At 27.4% G+C, this 26,588-nt stretch overlaps 2 protein-coding genes across 2 annotated transcripts; one reads left to right on the forward strand and one right to left on the reverse strand.

The window, feature by feature from the left end:
* The first annotated feature begins 189 nt into the window (after positions 1–189).
* Positions 190–16,982, forward strand: LOC148227636 (acyl-CoA Delta-9 desaturase-like). Its single transcript, XM_088201759.1, has 8 exons — positions 190–412; positions 11,507–11,654; positions 11,847–11,956; positions 12,033–12,195; positions 14,852–15,025; positions 15,100–15,285; positions 16,388–16,548; positions 16,621–16,982. Exons 2-8 carry the CDS (start codon positions 11,515–11,517, stop codon positions 16,830–16,832), a joined length of 1,146 nt encoding a protein of 381 aa, XP_088057885.1. The 5' UTR covers positions 190–412; positions 11,507–11,514; the 3' UTR covers positions 16,833–16,982.
* A 4,587-nt stretch (positions 16,983–21,569) lies between these two features.
* LOC148227637 (uncharacterized) lies at positions 21,570–24,074 on the reverse strand. Its single transcript, XM_088202481.1, has 2 exons — positions 23,371–24,074; positions 21,570–22,172 (listed from the first exon to the last, which is right to left on the reverse strand). The coding sequence occupies exons 1-2, from the start codon at positions 23,885–23,887 to the stop codon at positions 21,649–21,651; spliced, it is 1,041 nt and encodes a 346-aa protein (XP_088058607.1). The 5' UTR covers positions 23,888–24,074; the 3' UTR covers positions 21,570–21,648.
* Between the last annotated feature and the right edge of the window lie 2,514 nt (positions 24,075–26,588).

Here is a 26,588-nt window from a genome sequence, read left to right on the forward strand (position 1 = left end):
ATTCGACCTATTAAATATATATTTTATTTTTTAACCATTATTTTATAAATTCAGTGAACTAAATAATATTCGATACACATCGTTATTATAATCTTTGGTACTCGATGTGTTGTGTATGTCTCGGCTGGTAAGAGTAAAATCTGACCCCCACTTCGTTCGCTTCGGATCCGTTTTAGGAACAGCGTCTTCAGAGCGAAACGTCATCTCATCTGACTGCAGTTCTTTGAGTTCATAAAACTTGGAGCGGCTGCGACGAACTGTTCATTTCACCAAAAACCTTCGACGAGTGACGGACCCACAGTGCCTTAAGTTTTGGGACCACGCGGACACAGTCGGAGTGCTTTTTACGAGTTTGTGAAACACGGACGTTTATTCGGTGCTCTCTCTAGAGACTTTTCGCCTTCGATTTAAGGTGAGCTTAAAAATAAAATGCTATATATTGTAATAAATATATATCATAATAAATAATTGTAAATGTAAGTGAGTTGTTTTGTGTATAATATGTATAATCAATAAGAGTGTTTTGTTATATGAATATCAATGATTTATTTGAGTATGTAATTTAATGAAAAATATATCATTATCTAAAAATATTATAAACATAATATAGAGCTGGTTTTAAATACTATGCATTATTGCGCTAATATCAGACATTTTAGTAAATATTTTTTATAGCTAATAATATTTTTTTAATGCATATCAAATAAATTTGTGGTTATGTCAAACGTTAAAGTGAGTCACTCATTATTGTAATATGTATATTTTTTGTAGTAATAATATAATAATTAATGGAAGTAAATGGAAGCTTAAATAGTTTTGATTATTCATTATCTTTGATAGTTTAAATAGTAAGATATTTATTATATTATTTAATTTTTTATTAATATGACATGTCTATTATTAAATATTTTTTACTATTTATTTATTTTAAAATTGCGTTACCAATTGCCAAATTGTGTCATTAAAAATTAATATTATGTATTCATATCAATCGATACCGAATCGATTTAACAGCAGTTCATTGACTAGTATCGCTAGATTTGAAGGCCAAGGTTTACGATTTTAGCTAATCAATTCATACATATGTATATACAACTCATTGATATGTATTCATTCATTTGACACACATTTTAAGGATGAAAATTAAAATTTAATAATCACTTTTATCTGTTTAATACACATCATATTTATATTATTACATATCCGGGTTGTGTGTTTGTCTTCGCAACGCATCATCGATTTACAAACATATTATGAGAAAAGCCATAGTGTACAGATGATAAATACTATGTACACAAACCGTCTAGAAACATAGCGAACCTTTCAAAAAGTATTTGTTGTGGCAATCTTTTTGCTCACAAGTATATTTTTTTATGTCTATAGTTGAGTTCATTTAAACTATCACGTACGCATTTCATTGCTATAAAAAACTGAATACATGATTATTGGTATTTTTTATTTTGAGTGCTGATATCAAAATCTATGTGGCACTTTTCAGTAAATGTGATATACTTGCTATTATAGCTTAACGGCTCGACTTGTGAAATCACAGAAATTTTGGATGTCGTGAGGCAAGTTGGCCTTAACACAGATTCTCACATCTCTCATTCTGTGTCTCCGAATATTGTTCACGTGGTTTTAGTATATACAACCGAGCGGGCAGGACTCGAGAGGCCCTCGAAAATTGGGAAACTTTGGACAAACAAATCGCTTTTTTGTTCAATTATTTTTATTTCATATGTGTAATTTCACAACCTACAGCAGCCGTTCAACAAATATTTATGGTGGAATTAAAATTTAAAACTAATAGAAAATAGTATAAACAAAGTAAAAATACATAAAAAGTAAAACTAAAATTTAATTATGGATGAAGTACAAATGTAGCATATAAACAAATTAGAGTTTTTGTTAAATGAACACTGTTAAAGTCTTAAAGCAAACGTATGACTAACTTAAAAAACGATTTTCTAAGAAAAAAAAGTTTTAAATATATTTAAATTATTTCCACAATCTTATAATTAATTAAACAATTAAATCATTTTAGGCCCATAACTTATTTATATGATCTAATGCTTTATTTAGTACAAATAATATATTTTTTTATAAGTGGGAGTGTAAAAAATATTTCTAGCGCCTTTTATTTTGCGATTTTAAGACTCCATTATTTATTTTTCATAATAATTATATTTTATTTCAATATATTTAATGAGCCTGGGAACGAGTTTCTTTATTTCTACGTTATAGAAATTTAACGCCTTCTCTTTTTTGGCATCCAACGCAATGCATAGCAATTGTTTGCTAACCGTTTTATTAATAACAGTTTTGCATACCTCTTGAAGTTCATCCATCGTTTCTTATCAAAACTATTTATTTTCTCGAACTTTTTAAATTACTTCAATAATGACAAAGGATGGCATTTTATTCCTTGTTTATCTTGAACGTTCAATCTATTTTATTAATTTGCGGCATTTAACCACATTTTGCTTGTTCATAATGTAATAGCCATGGTATTGATTTATTTTAGTTTCAGATTATCCTTTCGCATATAAAAAATAACATGGCCATTTTAAACAAGTCTAGTCACAGTCAAGCACAAAATGATATTCTTATTATTAAAGCTTTAAAAACATTGCTATATCACATGTATCGTATATGTATAGAAAACTTTAGTATTATCAACTGATTTAAAACAAATTTATCTTTATTTTTTCACTAGTGGGTATGATTTTTAAATTAAATAAATTTAAAATATATATTATATTTATAGTTTAAATAATTTGATGAATTGCTATAACACAAACTATTAAGGATTTTTATATAAAAGTTAATTTATTTATTAAGTTATTTAGCATACTTTTATTAAAAAAAAATCAATTTTGATACTTAAATTAAATATGATTTTTTAGCAACAATATTTTTATAATGGCTAAATAATATAAAATTAAAATTTACATAGATGACATTTTCCGCGTACTCGGGTTTCGTTTTTCGTGCGTTCATGTCTCTCGAATTTAACATATAACGGAATTCGTTTCTAGCTGCGGTACGTGTATTTTATTTATTCGCCGTACATTCCATTAAAACATTTTGCGATATCATATCTCAACTTTTAATTCAACTCACTCGATTGATCACGTTCCATAGCTGTGTTTGTTCAGTCAACATACAATATACTATTGACTTATTTACAAAGACGAAAAAATACATAGGTACACTCATACATTGCACAATAATTAGCGTCGTTTGAAGGCTGGTATGTACGTGAATGCATTTCGAATCAATCGAAACTGATTACAATCGCGAATTCATCAAAATTCAAGAATAAAAAAATTAGCATTATCATCAAATGGCGGCCTCAGGTCTGCAGAATTTTAGGTCAGTTTTTGTTGTTGTTTTTTATTTTAGAAAGTATTGCGTTCGAATTTTCTTCTAATACTACTGGTTCAATGGCAAGGCTAAGCGGTTATTTTGCGGTGAATTCGACAACGCCACTCGCTCTGCGTCCGGTCGCTGACATACTTTATCTTCTGGTGAAAGTGGTGAAAGATTCATTGTCAAGTCATATTTGTGGCGTCTCTTAAAAAGTTTGACAAGCTTTAACCTTTTTAATATTATTAGCTAAATTTGTTTTAGACAGAACACAATTATGAGGTTAAAAAGAGGGTTTCCTTTTTAAATACACTTCATACTACTTTTAAAAACACCACTCGTCCACTAGAATATTCTATTTGAGTATCTAATAAAGTTTTAATACTTAATAATACACATTTGTATTTTTCAATAATTATTTACTATTATTTTATATTGCATATACATATATTATAGTAAATTATAAAAACAATCAGTGATTCTTGACGTTTTATTAATTTGATTTATTTTACTACTTTTTTGTATGAGTATGTTTTAATAATTTATTTTAATACTTTTTATTATAAAATTCAGCTAATTTAATTTATATATATATATATATATATTTATTAAAGCCTTTCAATATTTTTTATAAAATTAATATAAAATATTTTTTATGTTAATTTATTTCGTTCTCTTTAATTTATTCGTATTATTTTCTATAAAAATATTTACGTTAATTCAAACTAAAAAAATATAACATATAATTATTATATTTTTTATTTAATATTCTTTCAGTTATAATATGTAAATATATAACTATCTGGGATACTTCAAAACAGCGAAAGATCGACTACCGTACATGTACGGCGATACGCATCAAAGGGTTAAATGCCTTTAATTTTTTTTTAAAGCAATTTAATTTTTCTCAAGCATTTTATTATGCGATATTTATAATCAAAGCAATGCATATTTTGAAGCTAAGAATGAGTTTCTTATAATGTCATCGTAAGAAGTCTTGTGCACTATTATCTTGTATAGAATTTTCGATTCATAAAGCCTTTAAAATGTTAGACAATAACGAAAGGCTTTATACTAACCAGCACAATAGACGAGTGGAATAAATCGCTGACTATCGACCTGAAAGACTTGGTTTTGAATACCATATATTTATATCGTGTCTGGGAGATTAAAATTAGTAATCACTATATAATTAAAATTCCGATCAATATTCATAAATTTAGGTTCACCTAAATTTTCCTAATCTCACTGAATCTAAACTTCCTAATCTCATTCTGTACTGAAAAGTCTCTAATAACGATCTATTTTAGTTTAAATTAAATTATCTTATATGTATTCAACAAAAAAAAACATTTTAGATGTCACTCTTTCAGACACAATTTTGTCATTAAGATATACATATGATACGGCCATTTGAACCCACACTGAAAGCACAACGTTGCTGTGACCGAGGGCTAATAAAAATCATCACTTCACGCAAACCCAACCGAGTAAAAAAATAACTTTCCTTTTTTCTTGTATTAATTATATATTGACACGCTAAATATATAAACTATACAGGATTAATTTTATTAAAAAAATAAAAATAAACGCACTTTAGGCTACTTTTAAATGCACCATTGTTTGTATTTCTGAATGCATGAGTATCAATAATGTATTTAAAAAAATGCTTCAGTCATATATTTGCATAATATATCTATTCATTTATGTATGTGTGTATATATTTTTTCTGCGAATTTTGTGCCGTTGGCTAATATTGATTTTTTTAATGTATACACCTATGAATTGTTTACAATTGAATGTTCTATGGAACTAGAAGTAAAACGTTGTAAACAAATACATTATAGTCATACATTTTTATATATAAATATAATGGATATTCGTAAAGTAAACAAATAAATTAAAGCGTTATAATTTATTTTAATAATTTAATAACTTAAGAGTTCTCATTTATTTTTTCAACATAATTTGGATAGATTTTAATGCATTTTGAGAGTTATGCTCTGGACACTCTGATATCGTCCATGAAAAGTTCATTGAACGGTTAATATCTTTTAAAACTTTTTTTTCACAAACCTTACTCTTTCTTGCTTTAAATTTACGACATTATTTAAATATTTTCCTGTTCATATTTTTTAAACTGTTTTTTATGAAACTCTTTTGTGTCCATAAACTTATAAAATGTATCCATGCGTAAAACTGGTCTACTAGCTTGTTAAACCTTATAAATGAGCAATTATCAAGTTTCTCCCTATTCCTGAATACTCATATGAAATTATAAGCATCCAAGGCTGAAGTGTTATAGTGAAAGTTTATGTTATTTAAAAAATATTAAATGAAGTGCAAAAGAGTCACCACCATGAAACTGAAAGCTAACTTAAATAAATATAGACGCACGTGATGATAATGATATGTCTTGTAAGATATGTGCAATATACACTTTTCCGAAATTAGAAATTATTGAAGTCGTTTTTGAGTCGGATGTTAAAAAGATGTGGAGTCATAGTTGGTAATTTTATGACCGACACCACAGCCCCATTTCAATTTAAATTTCATCCCACACAATCAGAACCTTGAAGTAACAATCTTAAGGAAAAAAAATCACAAAACACAAAAGGGTAAAAAAAATCGAAAACCATGTCATGACACAGTTGACTTGAATGAGTTCGATGGTCGAATTATATCTTTGAAAAAATACATGTTTAATGCAGTGTATGCTAAATTAGCTTCATTGATATTTACTTTCTAAAATATATTGACAAAATAAAGACTTACAACTTCCGGAAGTATATTGTTTGAGAAGCGTGGTAGTGATTTATAATTATGAATCTTACGAGTTATCGTTTATGCGACGTCTACTTGTTCTATTTAGAAACTTTCATACAAATGAGTCTTGTGATGGTAAGTGATATAAGAAAGATCGATAGATTGCTACTAAATTTATAAATTATTGGGTTGAAGCTGTATCATTATAATGTGAAAGCATGGATGTGTGTTAGCCAGTGGTTCTCAAACTGCTTATTGGATATTATTACACAACAAGTATTACACCTGATAAATAGCAAAAATTATATAATTTTTAGCACAGAAAATATTGAAAAAAATATTATGTTTAATTAAATATAGATTTAATATTAGTATAAAATAATTGAGTTTATTGTATTTAAGAAGAACAGATATGTATTTACTCATATGTATCATAAATGTATATATATACCAAAAATATTACTAGTAAGTGAAGGCATTTTCACAATTTATTAAATTGAAAGGACCATATTTTCCACATCCTGAAGTATTTTTTTCTATCAAACTAAATATATGCGAATATGTAGAGGGAAATGTTAAAACACATTTTTGACAAGCACATGTTAATCATGCAGTTTAACACATTATTTCGGTGAATGATAGATGTATGTAGGTGTATGTATATGGCTCTCAAAGAAAAGCTTCATATAGTACATACATATGTATGTCGACATATATGAGCTATTATGTTAATAAAAAATCAATACATTTAAATTTTTTTAAATAACTATTAAAATAATAATTATTTCAGACTGATTACTGAGATTTATGTTTTTTTATATGATTTTATTACAATATATTGTAAAGTACTTAAGAAAATATTTATTTAATATATTATTGTTTCAAGAAGCCATAATTATTGGAAAAAAACACTTTAAAATTATGATGGTTTATATTCATATTATTGTACAATTCTATGAATCACATTTTTTTTATTATTAACCACTTATTTTTACATACTTCTTTAACATCAAAATTCACTCTGAATAATACTCACACACACACAGCAGGAAAAATATTGTTGTCGATTTCGCAACAACAGAAAAACCTAGCAAGCCATTATGAGTCACGTCTCTTTTGAAGTGCGTGAATTGAGATAGAAATTTTCCTAGAATTAGACTTGGTTACACTTGTGTCCTTCCATTTTTTATCTTCACCATCTTTTGACATAATCGTCTTAGCTAACCTCGAAATGGTAAAAAGAGAGTCGTGTCGTAATATTTGCGATTAGTCGCCTCACCGTGTTTACTTTAGTGTCATAAAATCACGTTTAGCAATTATAAAATTTGACATGAGGTATTGCGACTACGACAAAATATGGGTTAAGATTATTTTTGGATGGCATTCGTGCGTAGCTCTCTAAAAGCGAAATAAAAATGATTGTTAGGTATACAAAAAACCGAGTTATGTAGAGCGTCCAGTTAGCTGCGAATCACAATGTTTATTTTAGTTGGTATTATAACTACTGTAAAGTATGATTGTATATATTATATAGACCAGATTGTATTTTGATAGGTGGAAGTCTTTAATACAGAATCACGATTCAAGAATCTGTTATTTGTGTCGCAATGCCTTTGTTGTGCTGAACCGTTATTTAATAAGAGCAAAATGAGCTGTATTGTTAAAGTATGGCAATAGATTTTTTACCATTAAATTTTCAACTATGAAATGCTAAAAAAAATCAATAGTAGTTAATTTATGTATTGATTTTAAAATAATATTTTAACCTCGACTAGCAAAGCTTCTGATGTTGCGTTTAAACTCTGTTAAACTTTTCATGGTTAACTCTTTAACAATCAGCTTGTATCTGGTTTTACAATTCATCCGTCAAACCGGTATTCCAAGAATAAAGTGGATTTTAAGCAAGTATACGGTGTAGATCCAGGGCAATATGACCAAAAACACGCAATTTAAAATTAAATTCACTCGAAGAAGGTTATATATAACTATTGCAAAACTTTCTTTATAATAAATTAAAAATTGTAAAGGGTTGACATAATAATTTGCATGAAAGAATCACGAAATCTTTGGAGTGCTGACAATATTTTTATCAATCAATATTTACGCAATCTTGTAATATTGGGTCATTGTCGTGCTAAATTTAATTATCTTCGGACATTTATAATGAGACGTATCAGTGACCTAGGTTTCCAAAATTTATAAATAAAAAGTTAGTAGATATTTTTTATCAATTATTGTATAAATTTTAACTATAAGCCATTAATAATTATACTATGCATAGTAAATTACGACTTAATATAGCAATAAGCACACATTTCCGCGTTTTCTTCACCTTGACAGCATCTACAAGAGTCAATTTTCTATGTCACATATCACGTCGTTAATAGTCAGTGATTCCACGTAATTTTTAATCACAACCTTTCGTACTTTAAAAATCAACTGTTATAATATTCGTATGTTGCATTAAGCTTGCGGTTAAGCGTTAAAATCTTAGTTTTTCCCATTAAAAGATCAGCGCTGCTGTGTCAAGGATAAATCTAATGTGATATTTGGTAATTTCAGTGTTTTTAAACCAACTAAAAAAATCGCTTAACTCTCGGACAAACACGGTAATTTAAGTTAACCTGTGATGCGACAAGAAACATATAATTGCATAAATGCTATTGTTTATAAAAATAATTAATAATAATCGAATAAAATTGTTTTAATGACACAAAAATTATATATAATTCACGATTTAATGATATACATATTACTTTATATGAAAATCTTAATTAAATTGTATATATGTATATAAAAAAGTGTTTGTCGATTTTACTCTTATTCTTTATTTTATATTTTTATAATACTTTTTGCTGATTAAATTACACTTGGACCTAAAAGGAATATTGGAAGCTCTTCTTTTTAAAGTAAATTTTTTATTTTTTGCTTGTTATGATTGGTTGTGTACTATTATATTATGATGTAATATTATCTATATTGTATCTATAAAATTAAATTAAATTTAACATTGTAACTTTCAAATGATGTTCCAAAAAATAAACCTAACTATAGTAATTACATGTGGTTTGTTGCCTATGAAATTTATTACCATACTTTTTTTGTTTGCGAAGATAAATTTAAGCCTCAAATTGTTGGCAATGTTTTAGAATATAATTGTGAAAAAAATGTTATATCACAACATAACAGTCATGATAATATCGAACGAAAATATATTTCATAAACATTCACACTCGACCGCGATTCTTTTCAAGGTTTGCATTTTTTTATTGTCGCGTAAAAAATGTGTTTGACTTTTTCATAAGATTTAACAATGAAAAATTCTATGATGCACACATCTTAAAAAAATAAGATTGTATCAAAGCATTATAGAGAACGACATTAGCAAATTTGCACAGCTAATTCAAGGATTGTGTACGTAATATATTGTGCTTTTATTTTTTTATTTGTGTATTATTATCATAATTTATTTAATAAACAAGTGTATTACCGTCTCTCATGATACACTGTCACATGTTATGAAAGACAAAGACGTGAGGCAAACAGACATACTATTTGACAGATGAGGCAACCGACTCTTGCAGTTGAAACATTTTCGCAATTGTGTATCTAGTCAATATACATACGCATACATGTGCATTTAAAATACGTATATATAGACAAACTTTCTATTTTTTATTTAAAAAAAGCTGAAACAGATTTATTAAAAATATAGTGAATTTGTACTGAAAGCACATGACAATTTATATAGATATCAAATAGAATATTATAAATTTGTAAAATTGCTAATATAAACAGAATCACCTGGGAGTGAGTTATTTTTTGGTATATTACAATAAATAATTTTTGTTATTTATATATTATTGCATTTATAGTAAATAATATTTAAAAAATCAGTGATTCTATTTGATTTATTTTACTACTTTTTTGTGATAGTTTGTTTTAATAATATATTTTAACACTTTTCTATTATTGAATTTTCTTAATTTATTTTACATATGCTTTTGTGTTTTTTTTATATCAATACAGAGGCTTTCAATATTTTTTATAAAAATAATAAAAAAAATTTTTCGTTATGGTAAATTATTTTTCTTTAATTTATTGGTATTATTTTGTATAGAAATCATTTACAAAAAATATTTTATAATTATAAGTCTCTTATTTCTTTAGTTATATATTTAAATATATAACAATTATATTATACGTAAATATATAACTATCTGGGGTACCTTAAAATAGTGAAATATCGACCGCCGTACATGTACGGCGATACTCTCCGAATGGTTAATAAACACAATTGTTTTTATTACGCAATGATTCATGCAATTTTATTTTTCTGGCATTTGCTAATATTATTATTAGAATATATTAAAAAAATACTGCTTAAATTTTGTGTTACAAATCAGGAAAGTAGCAATTAAGAAAAAGTTTCGTTTGTTTAGATTTTTTTTAAAAAACTCTTATCTTAACTAAAACTTTTACTTCAACATAGTATTTAAAAAACACAATTAGTTCAATTTTTATAATTTATTATATATAATTTAATTATTTTGACGTTTTTTTCAAGTATACTACATTTAAATCTATTTGTATTTTTCATAAAAAAAATCATAGTCATATAATATAATATTACCGGATTAACGCATTTTAATGCGTATCTGAGAAGCGTAGTTATATTCAATATTTCATCAGATAAATCACTTGTTAATGAATCACTTTTATAATATTCATATTAAACATTATATTTGGGTTTTTAACGTAGTAAATATTTCATATAAAACGCTATAAAAATAAGTAAAATTTGCTATAACAAAAACAATCTTGTATAAAAAAAAAAACAGTATAATATATTTTTTACAATCGTATGAAACATAAACAAAGATTTTTTGTGGTAATATTTTTTCTTCTTTGAAAGTGCATATTATTTAGAAAATTTATTGAAATCAGAATATTATGAAATATGTATTATAATAAATTACTCAAATTATGTTTTATTAAAAGCTATAAGTAAAAAAATAATAATGAAATTACGACACTTTTTAGTGGTACGAAAATCTCTTCTATGAAAAATATTGTAACATATAAATTATAAAAAAAATTATTATATCTTAATTTTTTTTCGTTGATTATTGCATTTATATGGCTTTTGTGTGTCATGGAATTAATGCATACCTACATTTTACGCAAAGTATAAAAAAGTGTTAGCACAAAATAAGTATAGCACTGTTTTTTATACATCACAGAAAAGATTTTATCTGTTTATATTAAAAACGTATAACTTAATTATTGCTTAAAAAATATTTTATGAAAACGAAAATGGTTAAAAAATCTCAGTTGATAAATTTTAGTTTTTTTTTTTTATTAATTTCAGTTACCAAAATGGCACCTACTGTGCTAGGCAGTTCCCAAATCTTCCTTGCCGAAGCAGCCCTAGCAAAGCATGATGATCCAAAGCTGGGAAAATTACAAGAGAAAAGCAGTCAACAGAGTAGCCCAGTCACAAAAGAGCCACAATACAAGTGAGCGAATCAGATTATCTTAATAGAGAAGGTCCAACAACCGACTTTCGTTATGTCACACACAGCATCTCAGTACTACTTTATATGAAACGTTTTTGCATTCGTGGTACAATGCATTCTTAGCCAATGTGGATGTAGAAAATTGTGATTATTGTATGGGTATGTGGATAATCAATTTGCCTTATCTTGCAGATGGGACATTGTTTGGAGAAACCTATTCGCATTTTTATACTTACATTTAGGAACACTATATGGATTCTATCTCATAATATTCAAGGCCAAATTGCTAACTACAATATTCGGTAATAATTTGAACTTGAATCTATTTCAATTTGTATTATACAAAAGATGCATCTTAATATTATTTTTATATTTTAGCGACGGTATTTGCTACTATGGCTGCATTGGGAGTCACAGCTGGTGCTCATAGATTATGGGCTCACAAAGCTTACAAAGCAAAATTGCCAATGAGAATTATCTTGGCAGTTTTGCAGACGATGGCTTTCCAGAATCATATCTATGAATGGGTCAGAGATCATAGGTGAGCATTAATCATTCAAAAATATATATTTTATAAACAAAAGTATATTTTTAGAGCGTTTTACAGATATGCAATCAAATATTAATTTTAACAAAATAAATATTTAATTTACGCTTTAGATATTTTAACTATCAATATTTATCTTTAACAACAGACCTTCGAGTTAAGTAGAAAACCACTAGATCATTATTGTTCAGTCACAAAGTTTCTCTAGTTGTGATCATAAACCTACAAAATACGAACATGCGCAACAATATTTTATAAAATACAATCTACATAGTTAACTAAATATAACTTTCGTTAACTAACAACGATAGCCAATAACGATAATACTAATTTAAAAATCGATCGTAGCCTCTCGTCGATAATTGAATAAATACGTGACCGTTTAAACGTGCCATAGCAGACCGAAAACTGGTCCCTGTTATTTCGTCACTTAAGAGTTCCCAAATGTATCTACTCTCGCGATAAGACTAGTGCAAGAAAGCCGCTTTGTTTAAAATATCACCTGTTACTCTGTCACGATTCGATTTGCAAGATAAAGAAAATGCATATGAGAAACAGTTTTACATGTACAAAAATAATTTATTAGTTTACAAAATAACGATCATGATTTTTTTACACTTTTTCCAATCAGAATAATATTATAAAGATTGTTATTAAATATTTCATAATTGCTTATAATAAATTTGTAATTCATAGAATTTATTTAAAGCAAGGTTTCAAAGTAGTTAATGAAAAATCAAGTGCTATGATCCTAGTGTACTACTACAAAAAATACTGGTTGCACAATTATATTTCATATAATATTTGAAAAAATATTCTCTGAAGTTCTAAAATCATATTTAAATTATATAAATAAAAACTATGTGTCATATTCAATAGTTAAAAAATATTTTAGTAATAATAAAACTTTTGAATAAGCAACAATGATATATTAAAAACGAGACATTATAGTAATTTTACTTATCTCGTTTTTATGACTTTTTTATTCAGTGTTATTGTAAAATTAGACATACGCCCATTCTGCATTAAACTTTTGTCAAGTATGAATATAAAAATATTTTTGCAATAAAATAATCTTTTGATCTTAAATTTGCAATGAAATTTTAGGTCATTCGTATGATAAAAACTTAAACTGTATAGACATAAATAACAAATGGTTGCTTAACATTAGATTTCCGTTACAAAACGCCTTCTACTTTTAGTATAAGTGGTATACATAGGTTAGTTTTTATGTGGAAATTTTAAGAACGTAAAATATCACCCCATAGACATTAAAATGTTTGTAATTTTCTAGGTCACGTACACATAGTAGATATGCACCTAAACTAATTATAATAATAACATTTGTGCGATTTAAACTTTTTATCTATTTAGGTAATTAACAAGCATCGTCAAACTAATGTATTAAATACGTGATAATGAATATTGAACACATATTAGGGATTCTTGCACAATCGAAGACCTTGCATTGTTATATCATAAACGTTTTCATTATTACATAACTTGCTTAATAAACATACTAACTTTGAATACATATGGGCGTATTTCGTTATTGTGTGGTTATATCATATTAATATATTTTAACTTTCAATAATTTTACAATCACAGATGAAGTACATTTTTTTTCGCTGGGTTATATAATATTTTTTTAAATACAAATACATTATTTCATAGTAGTCTTGTAGATGAAAAACTTTAAAAATGATGGAATAAAATAAATTAAATCATGGATTAACCCTTTAAACGCCAGCGACTTTTAGTGTATATCTTTCTTTAAATACATATAAAAATACTTGCTTTACTGAATAGTGAAGATAGTGCAATAATATTTAATAATTTATAAAAAATATTTTTTAAGTAATTCGTAAACTTGTTTTAATAAATCGTCAGATGACACACCGGTGAGTCGCTGGCTTTTAAGTGGTTAAATAATGTTATATGAGCAATATAAATATTTGAGTCTACTTAAATATAAACCTAAATTTAAGTCCACATAATTATTATGAATTCTTATTATATTACAAACAGTAGTTATGGTATATTAGTAGGTGACTATAACCTGAAAGACTTTGGTGAAAATTACATATGGATATGTTTTAAAAATCTATAGTGTCTGGGAGATCAGAATTATTGATTAATACAAATATATTTCTGATGGATCATCATAGTTTTTCTAGATTTTCCAAGTCTTACGGATGAATATCGTGATGATACATTAAAAACCGAGCTAGGTTATGTATTAAAAAATATTAAATATGTATAAAAATAATAAATATCTCTAATATTATATATGTGTAAAACATCGATTTATACAAATATATTTTAGTTTTGATTAGAATATTAATGGCATTTAAATGATTATGAATTTATGATACACAGTAATAATACATAATACAGTAGACTCCCAAATAACACGGTAAATTGCGAACGTGCTATTTGGGTGCGTGTAGTTGGGAGACTAGAAAATATCCTTCCTTTAATAATGGGCATCTAAATAGCACGTTCCCAATTTACCGTGCTATTGGGGGGTCTACTGTAGCAAGTAATTACTTATTTTGGTATTATCTGAAAGGAATCTATATATTTTTTAAGACACGTTAAGTACAAAAATCAAGAGAATTATTACAAAATAAATCTATTTGTTTTTTAGAGTACATCACAAATTTTCGGAAACTGATGCAGATCCCCACAATGCCAAAAGAGGATTTTTCTTCTCACACATCGGTTGGTTGATGCTTAGAAAACACAATGACGTCTTCATCAAGGGTGCCAAAGTTGACATGAGCGATATGGAGAGAGATCCCGTTGTAATGTTCCAAAAGAGGTATATAATTTATTTTATGAACACAATATAATATATTAATATTTACTTCATATATTTTTTACTTTTTTTTTCAGAACTTATTTAGTCTTAATGCCTCTGCTATGTTTCATCATCCCGACTTACATTCCTATTAGATTCTGGGGTGAAAATTTGTGGGTATCCTGGTACGTTGCGTCAGTGTGGCGATTCACACTCTCTCTCAATTTCACATGGTTGGTCAATAGTGCAGCCCACATTTGGGGAAACAGGCCATATGACAGGTGAGACGAAATATGCTTCTGTTTTTTTTTAATTTGAAACGCCTATGCTTTGTTTTAAATTAATTTAAAACACAATACAAAATATGAATTAAAGCGACCAGTTTATGTAGGTTAATGATATTCATTATGTAAGCATTTTCCTTATATATTTTTCATTTAGCTTAAGGAGCACATGCGACATCGTTCATTATTTTCGAACGAACCGGACTTTTTATCAATATTAATGCGTTCAGGTTCAGTTTGAAATTGTTTCATAATATCGACTTCGACATATATTCCCTTTGTGAAAAGAGATAATTTTTTAGCACACGGTTAAAAATATTTCGTAAACTGTAGATATAAATTGAGCGAAATAAAGTGACAAGGATTGAATACCACGTTTTGCTAATAAATTTCGTGTCATAATAACATTGGATGTATTAGTATAAACATGCTTTGCTAGAATAAGCCGCCTTCGGTTTTCGACGTTTGGTTTAAATTTTGTTACTATCGTATAAAAATTGCATACTAAACCGGTTTAATGAAATTTTGTGTTAACTGTTATCGTCAAATTTTAATCCGAGACTGTTGAGCAACTCGATTGCATTCCAACATCGGGCGATCGGCCCTTGAATATCCAAAGAAAAAGGTTTCACAATCTGCCATTGAACATCCCGAATGTCAATGGAATATAAATTGTTACTCAACTACATTATATTCAATGATATAACTCTTCTTGACATATAATATGTCACACTATAGAAACATATTTCATCTTAAATTCTTTCTTAATTTTCTAATGATTACGCATAAAAGTTATGAATACAGGAATATAATATATGTTATCTTAATACATATTATTAGAGTAAGATAAAAATACTATAACATTAAAAATAATAATATTTAACCAAAATAATTACCGAGGAAATAATTTTGCCTCAAGTCGTTATTTATTTTGGCTTTTTACTGTAGCTCAATTTTCAAAAGTTTATGCATGTCATAAAAAATATGATGTTTTATATAATTTTAATTAAAATAAATACTTGTATGTGTTTATATTCTCAGAATTTATTTCATTAAAATTATTGAAAGCTTAATAAAAAGTTCATATTTTTTATTTCAGAAACATTGGAGCAACTGACAACATGGGAGTAGCCATCATAGCTATTGGAGAAGGTTGGCATAACTATCATCATGTATTCCCATGGGATTACAAAGCGGCTGAACTCGGTAACTACAGAGTGAACTTCAGCACTGGATTCATTGACCTTTGCTCTAAGATCGGTAAGTTTAAACTTGCTTCTCCAAATAATCATTTAAGAAATAAATATAATATATTGAAATTTGATATTATAGGATGGGCTTATGACATGAAGACAGTATCAAACGAAATGATCAAGAAAAGGGTACTCAGGACAGGAGACGGGACTCATCCTCTTAGTATTGGTCAGCGGGAAGAGCACGGTCATGACCACGATCACGAAAATCCCATTTGGGGCTGGGACGATAAGGACATGACCGAGGAGGAGAGATCGTTCGCCGAATTTAAAAACCAAAAGCAGGAATGACGTAGAAAGAAAAATTAATTCATAATCGATCCCAAATACCTAATGCTAATCTTGTAGAACTTAGAGTAAACTTTCAACACGTATTTCGAGATGCGATTGATTTTTTCGTATACCTCATTAAATTTGGCATTTTACTTAAATCAATAAAAATACGTACTAATACTTGCTCAATATTTATATATATATATAAAATATATGATATACATATATGTATGTATATTAAATGAATATAAAAAAATAGTATATGTATTGTAATGATGCGTTGCAAAAGTGAGAACCGTAATTGTACGCTAAGGACTGAACAATAGTATGAAGAAATGTAGAAGAAAAAATAATGTACGTTATTATATCGGTGATTTTATTGTATTTATATTTATAAGTTTATCGATAATATTTTAATTAGTCTTTAATGTGTAAATCTATGCTAATAAAGTTTCATAAATATGCAATGGCTTGATCAATGGTGTGATCTTCAGCGAAATCAATAGGAGAATTTTTTATAAATATAATATTTTATTTATTGAATAAAACTTTTTGGTTTAATATAATCCACACGCTTTTTATTATACCTGATATTAAACATGTTCTTAAGTGCTTAGAGCATTATTTTTGTATATTTTATTGTAATATACGAAGCGTTCAGAAATTTGAAAGCGAACTAAATAAGTTTTTTTTATTTTTTCTTAATTATATTCCTCAAATTTCGAATTAAATTGCCGACATGTATGACCAATCATTCGTCTGTCTGTTAATGCATATTTTATGTTGCAAAATATAAAAAGCTTTTAAACAATTTTCCTTACATTCAGATACTTCTAAAAATACTTTATACGCTGATCCTTTATTGTGTTGTATACGACTACTAATAAAAATCAATAAGACAACTGTATACAAAAACCTTTCTATTCCATTTATTTCCTTATTTTCATTCATTCGCTATATTGTCAAAAATAATATTATTGATAATACGGGCGTCAGATCTTTTTTATTTTAAAACAATAATTCTAAAAATCCGAATATAAATCTTGAAATTTTATTTTGAAACTTTATAATTTAAAAAATATTTAAATTAGTCTTAAACAATTTTGTGTAGTTTTCTTTAAATGCGTCAGTAAGAGGGATTTTTGCAACACTATGTGTTAAGTAGTTGATTGGTAATGAATAGTACTCATTTTGAAACTTGTCCCTTTTTGTTGAAAATGTATTTTCAAGCGAAATTTTAAAAAATTTCTAAAAACAATAACTTTAAATTGGCAACGTTCGCCAAAATTTCCGTACATATTCTTTCTGTATAGAGAAGCTGATACAAATCCACATTATTTATATTATATTTTATATCCCGTATGAACTAAACATATTTAAAAAAATATTTTTTTTAGAATTGAATGATTTTTATACATATTTTAATAAGTGTTTTACAATTTAAATCGTTAAAATCAATTTCGTAGTTCGTTCTCAAGCGCGCCCAAAACCAGGATTTCCCTTTCAAATTTGCTTACACGTGACAGTCCTTCTGTCATCTGGCAAGCGAGCGCTTGCCAGATGACAGTGTAATTAAATAAACAGTGAAATATGTTATAATTACGGCGTTTTTCGTACAAAGTGTCAATTGAAGATGATTCAAAGTGATCAAAACTATAAATTACGAGTGTGCCAGTAAGTGCTTGGTTATATTAATAATATATCACGGTTATTCTAACTAAATTACTATTGACTTTCCAGGATCTAATATTAAAAGACAAATAGCGGCGATTTAGCAATTAACTGTATACATACCAAAGTTAATGAAACATATTTGCTAGTAATAATGAAAAATCTCTTATTAGTGTAAACAAAAAGATACATTATACCCACTATATAGTATCGTTTACAGTTTTTTTTCAGAAGTAATGATAGACGTAATAAAATTTAGGTACGGCAAACAATTAATATATGACACATTGCGTCAATTTTAAAGAAGATGAAGAATTGCCAATTTACAGTAATTTCCGTCAATTTTGTTCTTCGGTTGTCTTTTAAATTTAATTTATGGATTATATTAGAAGTAATAATGTGTACTAAATTAACTAAATTACTATTGACTTTCCAGGATCTAATATTAAAAGACAAATAGCGGTGATTTGGCAATTAGAGGTATACATACCAAAGTTAATGAAACATTTGCTAGTAATATTGAAAAATCTCTTATTAGTGTAAACAAAAAGATACATTATAACCACTAAATAGTATCGTTTACAGTTTTTTTTCAGAAGTAATGATAGATGTAATAATATTTTGGTACGGAAAACAATTAATATATGACATATTGCGTCAATTTTAAAGAAGATGATGAGATGCCAATCTACAGTAATTTCCGTCAATTTTGTTCTTCAGTTGTCGTTTAAATTTAATTTATGGATTATATTAGAAGTAATAATAGTTCAATGTTTACCTTTGATAAAGGTCTTATTGTTTTTTAATTATTTTTCAGAAGCAATGATGGAACAATTTGATGTCCTATATGGCTACAACGTAGAATTGGTATACATAAACAAAGAGTGAATCTTCTCATGTTGAATTCACTGTCAGCAAGTATTATCTTTTTATAAAGAACATACTACATAATTTTGATGTAATTGAATATCTTGAATTTGGCTATTCCGAAAGAGGAATGATGGCATAAAACAAAAATTGAATAAAAACCATGACGTATACATATTTTGTCACATTAGAATTAAAAATAACCCATTCTTAGATATTTTGGCTATCGATTATTCCAGGCTACAATCACATATTTATAATCATTGTAAATTGTCGTTTATTAGATAACATCCAAGAAACTACACATTTATAAGCTGTCCGTTGGCTCCCACTGCGACAGCGCCGGTTTAATCGACATTAACTTTCAATCCTCATACATACTAAGGGTATATTACACGTTCACGTTTAAAACATACCTGACGTATATGTGCATTAAATTGGAAGCAATGATAATGTTTATGTAATATAAAAGGATAAACTCACTTTTCGGCCCTGGAGTCCGACGACGGGAATTCAAAATTTGAAGATTTTATTACGAAAATTGTTTTATGATTGTCAGTCTAATTTAATCAATGTATTCTTCTTATCCTAAACACATTATGTATATATTTAATTTTCATAGTTATAACACACCTAATTAATTTGCAATCCGATTATTTATAAAAGGAAAAACTCACTTTTCGGCCTCGGAGTCCATCAACGGCAATTCAAAATTTAAAGATTTCATTACGAAGATTGTTTTATGATTGTTTATCTAATTTAATCAATGTATTCTTCTTATCCTAAACACATTATGTATATATTTAATTTTCATAGTTATAACACTCCTAGTTAATTTGCAATCCGATTATTTATAAAAGGAAAAACTCACTTTTCGGCATCGGAGCCTGTCGATGGCAATTCAAAATTTGAATATTTCATTACGAAGATTGTTTTATGATTGTTTATCTAGTTGAATCAATGTATTCTTCTAATCTTCAACACATTATGTATATATTTCATTTTCATGGTTATAACACACCTAGTTAATTTGCAATCCGATTATTTATATTCAGTCAAATGACGAATTAATGAAAATTATTGTCGCATAGCAAAATTTTATTATTGAATAATAATTATTTAAAACTGTTGTTACGGTACTGTTGGCCATCTTGTTTTATATTTGAATGCTTATTTTTCATTGGTCGAAACAACAGAACGCATTACGCTAAATAAAAAAATATACAAAATTATCATTATCTTTCACTTCTTAATTGTAAAATATTTTTGGAGCCATCTGTCGAGCAAAAATGTAAGATATATTTTACAATTTTATAATATATCTTACAATTTTACACGACAGATGGCTCTAAAAATATTTTATATAATTAAAAGTTATAAAGATATTTTATGATATTTTATTGAACGACCAGAAAAAAAATTTAAAGACTATTATGGTATTAAAATTAAATTAGAAATTAAATTAACCCAATTGTGACTAGTTACAAATATATTAATTTATTCTCAATAAGCTAAAATAACTAAACTTAATTATAAATTCTTATATATTATATTAATTTTCAGTTTAAAGGTAAATCTGTTTTTTATAATTAACTAACTAGACTATAACTAAATTACTTAAAATAATTATTGTTATAGAAATTTTCACTAATAACTCCTAATAAAGATTTAAATCATTATATAATATATAATGATATAATATTTTTTTTAGCAAGTTTAGTTTAAAATAAAGTTTTAATTTATCACTACGTTCTTATATACAACAATTTTAGACCTAATTTGCTACAAATACACATTGACTCGATTTAGTGTAAGCTGCACACTGATTACAAATAATTAATATTTTTAAGTATCCGTAAATAGTAATAAAATTGACTAATAAATAAAAACTGTTTTGGAAGTAAATACACTTTGTAACAATAGACTCACTATGATAAAAAAATATAATTTTGTAAAATGAATGATAAGAATTTTATATTTTTTACTTCAAATATCTATAATTATAATCTCATTTAATAATATGATTTAAAGTAAATTACAAATTCTTAAAAAATAAGCGGATGTAATCTAATAAATAAGACTTAAGACCGGCGTGCGATTTAACATACTAACCCTTGTAGTAAAATTAGCTATTTAAGTGCAATTAAAGTAGTTCATGAATCGACAAAAATGGTATTAATATAATATCTTTTATAGTATTCAAAAATTAAACAGTTGTTTTAATAAATAAATAAATAATTTATTTTAAAATAACAATAAAACAACAATTAACTGTATAGTACACTTTCACAACAAATTACCCGTTATAATAAACGTTTTTCTTCATTCCGTATTTCATATTGTTTCTATATCTAGGACCCTTTCTATCGTACTCGTCCTCTTCAAATTTATGCCCTCCAAACTGCTGTTCTTCTTCATCATCATCATCGAATTCTTCCTCATGGCTTTCAGTGATAAAATGACCCCTAAAATGATTAATTGAAGGGTTCGAAAATTCTTCGTGTTGGACATGTGGATGGTGAAAACTTTCATGGTGGACTATTGGAGGAGGGTGCTTTTCATTTTTATATCCTTGGTTTACGTAAATGATCCTTTTTTCGTGTGTGGGTTCTTGGAAAGCGTTGTTCCTCATCAGAGTAAAAACAGCTCCTACAAGAGCCATCTGATTGAGCATACCGACCCACAAAATCATGATCTTCATAGCTGGAAGAACGAATGGCAAGATGGCGGACATGATCAATGGTGGGATGAGTAGCATTGGTATCAGTCTGTAGAAAGCTTTCTTAGGGAACTTCATGCCTCTTGGTAGTATCTCAGGATCTGGAAATATAAAATATTAGATTTAATATAAGATTCTATATTATTTAAATAAAGCATACGCTTAATAAATATCAATATCATGGCATAAAACGAGAATTGGCATAAACAGAGAATTTTGCTTCTAATCAAAACATGAAATTGATATTTTTTAAAGATAAGTTGATTAGATAATCAAAAATATATTTTATCTTAAATTACTTTTAACGTTTTGATAGCTTATTAAATTTCTAGGATTTTTCAAGCAAAACATAAAATATTATCTTATCTGATATTTACAATATATACGGAAATAATTATAAAATGTAGGGAATAATATAGTTTTAATGAAATAAAAAAGTAAAACTGTACAGTATAAATAAAATTGTTATATATACGTACGTATTTAAAAAATCAGTAAAAGCTGTGCTATTTATAAAATCATTAAGAGTATGACTGTCATTAATTGTATAATATTATATAAAAAAATTGTAAAAAATTTACAATTTTGTAAAAAATTATATATTATTTTAAAGAAAATATTATTGAAATATTAATGAAATTAATTATAAGATAAAATTATATAGAAACACAAATACAAATTATATTTAATTATTAAGTAAATAATAATTAAAATTGAAGATAAAATAATTGATTATGATTCAAAACACCCAGTGAAATAATTATAACTAAAAGCTTTATATTTTTTTTAGTAACGGCTTAAACTGTTTTTAAATTAATATACAATACATTAAAAACTAAACTATTCAAAATTAATAAGTAATCATAGGCATCGAATAAGATAATTTTTATTATTATTAAAATGAAATTAGAATATTAAAAAAAAAATTGTATGCAGACACACATTAATTAAAATGCCATTTAATAATCTTTGAATACCTACATAATTTATCAAAATTTTACTTGGCATGCAATTGATAATAATTAATCATTAAAAAATAATGAAACAAATTACTTTTTATTATATTATATTATAAAAATTACAATATTACTGCGTATGATATTTTATATGAAAAATACGTATTTTTGTTATCACAAAGGAATTAATATGTATCATATCAATAAAATAGTATTTGAGGTTAGATTATATTTTTTCTGACCCAGATAAGAACGATATTGAATTCATTGAATCGATACAATACCGCTTCAATAACGTTCACTTTATGCCACTTTTTCATATGAAAAACAAACAATGACTCACCTTTTTTGATGTTTAAATTCATGGTTCCGTTCTTGTCTGGAAAAACTTCAATATTTATACCAGGATTGAGCACCAACTTCGTCTTCTTATTTTGGAAGATTTCTTTTAGTTTGTTCAGCATCTGGGAATTAATTTCATTATCGGCTATCCTTTTATAATCCTCCCATTTAAATTGTTTTTTGACTTCTGATAGCACATCAAAGTCTATAGTGACATTGTTTTGATGATCTATTTCGTTTTCTATATGGTTCATCCTAGATAAAAGGAAAATCTTAAGACACTTCTCGACACCTAAATCTTCCACACAGTTGAATATCTTGAAAGGCCATGGTGGGTTTAAATTATGAGTAAAATTATCACTTGTGAAGTCCTGATCGATGGGCAGGATGCTTAATAATTCAGAGTCTTTGTATTTCGATGAGTATTTAACACCTTCACTCGATGACACGATGATCAATGCGAAGAAACACCGAAAAATGCACGAAGTTCGTGAGGTCCAAAAGCTGAGCGTGGCCATCGTCGTAGAACTACATTTAAGAACTGACTGGAGATTACTGTTTTTGTCCTTTTGTCGACATTGCGTTTCGCTCGAACGAACCCGCGTGCTTCCTCTCAGCTTCTTATATCGCTTCTGATCCACTTCTTCTTCGACAGACGGGCGTCTGAGACGAAGATGGTGTATGTACTATTCGCGGGGCAAAATCGCTCGGGTAAGAAGAAACGCTTTCCAAACAGGTACAATAATCATGGTATCTATACTCTATGTATAGACAGTGATGCGTGATAGATGATCATATCCATATACGTATACACAAATATACTACTTAAATAGCTGGAAAAATATACTGATATGATTTGATTAATGCACCTAATGAATCTAATAAAAAACTGCTAGTACGTTGCACATCTGTTGCTAATGCCACAAGGTAATTTTTCACACTTGAATCACAACGGTAACTATGCACTTTTATGCTTATATTATATTAATCAACTAACAGTAAAGTAGCTCTTGTGCACTGTTGCATCTGATAAATATGCAATTATGAATATCCATATCAGCATTAATTAATTATTGACAATTTTACGGCATTTCTTGTATAGAATGTATTCATGAATAATTTATATTTAATAAAAATATATTATAACCGTGGGTCGCATAATGAATGCATTCTTTCACGTAATTGCAATATGTGTACTTCAGACATTTTGATCTGAGGTGTTGATTACATTTAAAAACAAATATTATTGGAATTACTTGAAAATAATGCGTAGTATTTGTATCAATAGACAATGAAGAGTTATAATCGAAGCGATAATTTTTTACAAAATATTATTTTTATAATAATAGATATAGTATAATATTTGCGTGATTTTAATAATAGATTGCAAAGCGAAAATAAGAATAATACATTTGATTATTGAATATCTGTGGCAATGAAAGTGTATTCATTGCTAATAGATATGGATTAAATAAATAAATATTTAAGTTACAACTGAAACCGGCCGAGACCTACGACTTCGAGTAAGCGACCACACTGTCGCAAATTTCATATGCCATCCGGACGGCGGCTTCTGTCACATACAGCTGGCATATTTGCGCGCGATCGAAAAATGTGCCAAAAAATCGCAATTTTTAAATTGTCATTTTAATAAAATTACGCTACTGATAATTATAAAAGTTTGTGTAGGCACTCACCAATACAATATCAGTGAAAACTTTTCGGTCGGAAATATTCTATTTACGCAAAATCTTTGTCGGCTTTTGCAAAATACCATAAGGCATAAAAATGATACTTCAGAATACGAACACCACACCTGTGACTATCTTAGAATTTGTCGCCATCGATTCTAAATAAGAATTCGTTGTGGTGGGACATTTATATAAACCGATCTAAGAAAATACATAACGATATTCGAAACGATTTTTTTTAACAAAATCAAGTACTTACCACTAATTATTTAATTTTATATGAAAAAAATATAATAACGATATCTGTTAGAAGAATATACTATCAAAAATATAACTAATCCCTTTTGGTGCCCTAAAATATTTAAAGATGTCAGTAAGAGTCTGTTGAAGTTCCCTGGTATTATAACTTGACCACGTGAACACGATGCAGCACTCGACATGCGTGTTAACCATAGGACGCCTACGCGCATACTGAAATTGAACCGAGTTACTCGTTCTATCTCAGTTTGCGAAACACCATATCATTGTCTCTCTCACTCTCGTCACTTAACACGCGAGAGAGCGAAAAGGGAAGTATCTCACAGCTCGCGCTCGAAAGAGCAGATCTGACTTCGGTCCGTTTGCCGACAATGTTCGGAAGCGCTCGAAGCTGGCCAAGTCGACTGAAGTTTATACGACTCACTTGCTAGATTTACATATGTTAGGCATTTTTGAAAAATTATTGTTTATTTTAAGGAACAGATAAAAATATGTCTAGTGGATATTATAACTGATTTTATACAAAAATGATTATCTGAAGTTAACATGGGTTTTCTACTACTGCTCATATTTCACTTATAGAAAGAGGCCATTTTCTGTATTTATATATACATACTAATTATAGTCTTTCGTAAAATGATCACTAATAGTGATCAATAAGCTTTGTGCACAATTATTTATATTAATAAATATAATAACACCTCTGCTGCTTAGCGTTGGATTATTAGAAGATAACTTTATTTATGTTGCATGTCGACGAGTTCGCTATGTAATTTTCTGTTAACTACACATTCATAGCAGCGGCTTTACGATATGTACAGGTTAAAATGATAATAGCTTTGCATAAATGACAATCAGCTCTTATCGAAAATTGACGTCGCTCTATTTAAAAGTAACGTGAGTAGAAATCCAATTTCTAATGCAGCGCTGAATGCGTTTCTTTGACATTGGAAAATGTTCAGTCTGATTTTCATGGTTGGCAGAATTACGCACGCCGATAGATGTAACATGCACCTAATTAATTAATTTGAAAATCGCTATTTTTTACTATATGAAGTGTTATGTGTGTCCTATAAATATGGATATAAAATATAATAGGAATTAGGCACGCACGCGATCAGAAATGAGCATTAATGTAAAACTTGGAGAATTAACAATTGATTATCTCTCTTATAAAAATTTAATAATATTTTTAGAATCATGTGTATTTTGTATTTATATATTACAAAATATATTAAATATGATAATGCATAAGATTTGATATTTTTTT

Source organism: Plectrocnemia conspersa, unplaced genomic scaffold (genome assembly GCF_051122295.1).
Source record: "Plectrocnemia conspersa isolate PC_06_02 unplaced genomic scaffold, ASM5112229v1 ptg000013l, whole genome shotgun sequence".
Taxonomy (NCBI): Eukaryota; Metazoa; Arthropoda; class Insecta; order Trichoptera; family Polycentropodidae; genus Plectrocnemia; species Plectrocnemia conspersa.

Coding starts and splice junctions, on each gene's coding strand:
- LOC148227636 (XM_088201759.1), top strand. CDS start 11,515: ATGGCACCTACTGTGCTAGGCAGTTCCCAAATCTTCCTTGCCGAAGCA. Junction 11,655..11,846: donor ACAAAAGAGCCACAATACAA/GTGAGCGAATCA, acceptor CTTATCTTGCAG/ATGGGACATTGTTTGGAGAA. Junction 12,196..14,851: donor GAATGGGTCAGAGATCATAG/GTGAGCATTAAT, acceptor TTTGTTTTTTAG/AGTACATCACAAATTTTCGG.
- LOC148227637 (XM_088202481.1), bottom strand. CDS start 23,887: ATGGCCACGCTCAGCTTTTGGACCTCACGAACTTCGTGCATTTTTCGG. Junction 22,173..23,370: donor GAATTTAAACATCAAAAAAG/GTGAGTCATTGT, acceptor TTATATTTCCAG/ATCCTGAGATACTACCAAGA.